The sequence below is a fragment of the Sinocyclocheilus grahami genome, unplaced genomic scaffold (genome assembly GCF_001515645.1).
Source record: "Sinocyclocheilus grahami isolate Dianchi unplaced genomic scaffold, SAMN03320097.WGS_v1.1 scaffold2039.1, whole genome shotgun sequence".
NCBI classification, from domain to species: domain Eukaryota; kingdom Metazoa; phylum Chordata; class Actinopteri; order Cypriniformes; family Cyprinidae; genus Sinocyclocheilus; species Sinocyclocheilus grahami.
The window spans coordinates 95,461-100,732 of NW_015507218.1; the positions used below are offsets into that span (position 1 = coordinate 95,461).

The 5,272-nt window shown below is 40.2% G+C and overlaps 1 protein-coding gene across 4 annotated transcripts in view; it reads left to right on the top strand.

The window, feature by feature from the left end:
- Positions 1 to 852: 852 nt before the first annotated feature.
- sp4 (sp4 transcription factor) overlaps positions 853 to 5,272 on the top strand; it is a 21,042-nt gene continuing 16,622 nt past the window's right edge. Inside the window, exons 1-3 of one of the 4 annotated variants that reach the window (XM_016260251.1) lie at positions 853 to 1,352; positions 1,671 to 1,768; positions 3,298 to 3,898. In XM_016260251.1, coding sequence (XP_016115737.1) covers positions 1,346 to 1,352; positions 1,671 to 1,768; positions 3,298 to 3,898 — 706 coding nt within the window. In that variant the 5' untranslated portion in view covers positions 853 to 1,345. The remainder of the gene's footprint in view (positions 1,353 to 1,670; positions 1,769 to 3,297; positions 3,899 to 5,272) is intronic. The other 3 variants (XM_016260250.1, XM_016260253.1, XM_016260252.1) reach the window with 3 other exon arrangements.

Here is a 5,272-nt window from a genome sequence, read left to right on the forward strand (position 1 = left end):
CATTTGCTGGTTTATGCTGGTCCTCAGCAAAAAAAAAACCTAACCAGCATATGCTGGTTTTTTTCAACAGGGATTGAAACAACCAGTTCTTTATTTACCCTAAAGTAGGCCTAGGCTACCCTTGTAAGACCATCCTCATTAAAACACTTTCTTACTGAATCTAAGCAAATCTCATAGGGGACCTATTTTAATCTCAAAAAGGTGAGTTGTCACCGAAAGGTGAGGCGTTTGCATCTATGATAGCCTGTTTATTATTCACTATAGAGCACACAGGTGTGTAGATAATCACGTTTGTTTTGAAAGGAAAATAATGTATTTGAATAGTTTTGATAAAAAATTGTATATTTAAAGTATGTATTCAAACTGAAAGCCACATGTTTTGACATTGTTATGTAATGATTGGCATTTGTAAGTGTGACTGAAGTGTGTCCAAACACTTTTCGCGGTCGCCATTGCGCGAGACGCGACGCCTCAGCAGTTCTTGTACAGTTATTTTCCCGAAGCGTTTATTTATTTATTTCGTTTAACAGTCGTGATCGACTTAAGGGCGTGAGTTTGTGAGTGTGTTGAGCGTGTGTTTCGGGGCCGGCGGTTCGTGATTCTCCACCCGTTTCCATTCGCCCAGCCCCCGCAAACCACAAAAGCCCGCCCTTCTTCAGGCCGAACAACCGAACGTGATAACACCCCCTTACGCAACGTCACTCCTGCTGTCATGGGACTTGTAGTCCGCGGCGCTTAGAACCGAACGCGCGCCGCTCCTTTCGAAACTACAAGCCCCAATTGTCACCACGCCCACCATCCAATCTGAATATGTGGGAGGGGAGCATCCGCCCACAAAATCCGCCACAGCAGTTTTAGAGTGCCTCAAATGCAACTGTGCATCAAAAAAGTGAACAATTGGAAATCGCGCAAATGTCGTGAGTGAATTCCGCACACAAAAACACCCGGGGGAGAGAATAACGGAGCGGCCCGCGCGCGACGGTTTGGCATTCATAGATATTTAAATGGCAGTGGGTGGGCCTTCGCGCAGACCAGACCTGCGCTTATATCCGCGGAGGAATATTGTTTAACTCCGGATCTAACCGCGCAGATAGGCCCGCGTTGAACGCGTAAGCGACCGCCGCCGTTCGACGCGAGACGCTGGGACTCGCCTGGCATTTTGTGCTCCGTTATTGAGGGTGTTTTTGCATTGGCACCGCCCTTCCTGACGGGGTGGGTCCGTGCGTCAGAGCTGCGCCACAGTCTGCGGCCGCTGGAGAAAATAGGCCGTCCTTCTGCTGGGCTGCTGCCTGCCTTCTGCCTTTTTTCTCTTAAACAACTCCTCTCCGGGTTTCATTAATGCGGAATGAGTGGTACGTACCCTCCCCTCCTTATGCGTCTCCACCCCTTCCTTCTCCATCTGTGCCATCTCTCCATCCCTGTCCCCCCACTTTCATATGGGATCTGCTGTTTATCTGTGCCCATTGATCAGTTTTGGGTCTTGTGCAATGCATGTAAGGGACAGGAAGGCTTGTTTCGGGGGATACTGATGTGTTTAGAGGTCTGGGAGGTTTTTGCATTAGGAGACCTGAGTTTTTTGTCTTGCTCTACTGGTGCATTGCATTGCATTTCTTTGATTTCCAACTCCCAAATTCACCTTTGCTTTGGGGTTTGACTTTTTTCTTTTTCAGATCAAAAGATGGAAGCCATGGCCACAGGTGGGGGGAAAGCCGGCGGCGGTGAAGGTGGTACGAAAGGGAAAAGTCCTGGATCGCAGGTATCCCAGATGGCAAGTTTGACTCGGATGGTGTCTCTTAAGTGCCCACTTGTTTGTGCACCAGAAGCACTTCCTGATTATTGCAGGGCGCTTCGGTGCACAGTTACACGCACTCACACTGTTCCTGTCTTAACCTGTTACGCTTTGTGATAAAACATTTGTGAGCTGTGTTAGGTAACGCTTTTAATCTTAAGCATTTCAGAATCCGAACAAGCATTTCATTATAAGGATTTTGCACAAACATGCATTGGTGTCCAAAAGTCAAAAAAATTGCATTTTTGTGTTTGAAATCTAGTTTTTAAGCTGGAAATAAACTGAAAATGTTAGACATAATGGCATCAAATATAAGACAAACATTGAAGAATCTGATCTATTTCTTGGTCACCAAATAAATGTAACTAAACTTGTGACAGTAATGCATGAAAACCATGTTTTGTTCAGCGCCATTAAAGTAAAAATAAACAAATAGTAATAAAATAAGAAAAAGACATTCTTACATTTTTGTACACATTTCACTGAAATGTATTTTATTTGTAAATATAAATAATATAATATGAATAAAAAATAACATTTTTGTGACAACAAAGATAACCTAATATTGTTTTGTGAGCACCAGTGCTGCAGTTAATAAAGCAAAAAAAAAGTAACATAAAATAAATAAGAAAAATACTTCTTAATATTTTACTTAAATATTGTTAAGTAGTATATATATATATGCATATGTATATTAATTAATCCGAGAACCTGATAATTGTTTTGTTTATGTCAGCTCCAGTGCTGCTGTCATTAAAGCAATAAATAAATACATATTTTATTTATATAATATATTACAATTTTACTGAAATATTAAAATTTTAATAAAATGTAATACACAAATAATTTTTGTGACAACAAAGAAACCAATAATCATGTTTTGGTCATGTCAGCAACACTACTACTGTCATATAAAAACATATAATATAAAATAATAATAATAATAATAATAATACGAGCAAAATATCTTGTATCTTAAAATCATGTAAAATGTAACTTAAATATATATATATTTATCATATATTCATTTTTGGTGGCAACAAAGAATGTCAGCTCCAGTGTAAAGCAAAATAAATAAATCATTTTAATAATATTTTCCCGTTTTAGTAAAAAAATTTTCACGCAAATATATTTCAATTTTAAATATAAACATAAATATTATAAATTAATTAAATATAAATAATGTAGATTATATAATGTAAATTAATTCTATAAATATTATTCGTAATAGAAAACATTTCAGAAGCCTTATCACTAGTGATTTCAGACTTCTGCAACCCACTGTACTTGAAATGTTTGTGTGTGTGTAATATTTAAGAGTTCGTTTAACAGAATGAGTTTTTTTGTCATGAAGAGTTTGTCTCTGGAGGCCTTGATCGTGAAATGGAGAGACTGTGGTTCACACGCCCGCTTACTCTTCCTGTGAGCCCGCCCACATCTGCTGACACTGACATATCACTCTGTGTGTGTGTGTGTGTGTGTGTGTGTGTGTGTGTGTGTGTGTGTAGGATGCACAGCCGTCTCCTCTCGCATTGCTGGCGGCGACGTGCAGTAAAATAGGCGGTGTTGGCGGCGAGGGTCAGACGGCCATGCAACAGCAGATAATAATCGACCCCAACCAGGGTCTGTTTCAGCTCCAGAACCCAACGCAGCAGCTCGAGCTGGTTCCCGCGCAGCTGACGGGAAACGGCTGGCAGATCATAGCCACTTCCCCTGCCGCTGCAACCAAGGACAGCGTTCAGCAGAACGAGAGCGCGGCGAGGCGAAAGGTCAAGGCGGCAGGTTCGAATAACGCACCTGGCTCACAGCAGCAGCAGCAGCAGTTTCAAATCATCCAGGTGCAGAATCTGCCGAACTCGTCGGGCGGGATTCAGTATCAAGTCATCCCGCACCTTCAGACCGCCGATGGACAGCAGATCCAAATTAGCCCTAGTAACCCCACGGCCTTAAGCATCCAGCCCGAACAGATCCAGCTCATTCCCGCCGGAAACAACCAAGCCATTCTGGCCACGCCCCAAAGGGCGGGATCAACCGGATTTGTCACGCAAAACCAGACGATTCCGCTTCAAATCAGGCCATCGTTTCCTTTGCAGCTGCAAACTATTCAAGGTACGCAATTTTGCCAGAAAAAGTTTTAGAATTTTTATTATATGTCAGTGTAAAAAATCTTGTGTAATATAATTAGTGTTTGTTTGTTTGCTGGTTTTTATTGTATTCGTAAAGGCCCGTTCACACCAAGGATGATAACTATAAAAATAACGATAAAGATATAGTTCTAAAAATCGTTCTCAATATTAAAGGGATAGTTCACCCCAAAAATGTAAATTCTGTCATTAATTACTCACCCTCGTGTCGTTCCAAACCCGTAAGACCTTCGTTCATCTTCGGAACACAATTTAAGATATTTTTGATGGAATCCGACTCAACTAAACAACTAAAATGTTCCCAGGCCCAGAAACGTAGCAAGGACATCAGTAAACTAGTCTGTGACATCAGGGGTTCAACCGTAATTTTACGAAGCTATGAGAAATATTTTGAGAAAACAAAAATAACTACTTTATTCAGCAATTCTTCTCCTCCTCATCCCGTCTGCAGCGGCACGCCAGCAAGAATTGTTGAATAAAGTCGTTATTTTAGCTTTCTTTGCACACAAAATTTATTCTTGTAGCTTCGTAAAATTACGGTTGAACCCCTGATGTCACATGGACTAGTTTACCGATGTCCTTGCTAGAGGTCGACCGATAGTGGATTTTGCCGATACCGATAGCTAGGTTGGACACACTGGCCGATACCAATTAATAAACCAATTGTTTTAAAATCGATACTGAACAAAAACTAAAATAGGGCTTTATTAACAAAAACAGTACTGAACCATACTAGTAGTAGTAGTAAAAATAATAATAGTAATAGTAAATGTTGAAATTAACACTCTAACAAGGAACAATACTTACACAGCTTTCATTAATCTTAATGCTACAAATGGACTGTTATTTTAAAGTGTTGCCACTTAATTTCAACTGTCATGCTTAAAGATGCACATCTTAAATATATACACTAAGGCTATAGCATTAAAATTACATATGGATATTGTATGTATACTCTCACACTTTAACTTCTTCTATTCTTGAACACTTGATGATTATCTAATCAAAATAAAAGCGCAGCGCTGAGTCTAGGAGAACTCACCAGTATCACACACACGCCGGACATGTCGCGTTCAACTCGAGCAGCGGTCTAAAACGGTTTATTTAATCACCAAACAGACACAAGTTTACTTCAAGAATGAACAATTTGGGATAGATGAGTTTGAAGTTCGGTGTTTAAAAAACGGAGCAAACGGAAAGAGAAAGCGCGACCTATATTATAGCTCTATAAATGAAGCACACAGACTTTATTAGAGCCACAGAAAGACAAACGTTTTGCTGAAAATGCACAATACACAATTCATTATGTACATTAACAACGATTCGGGACCAATATAAT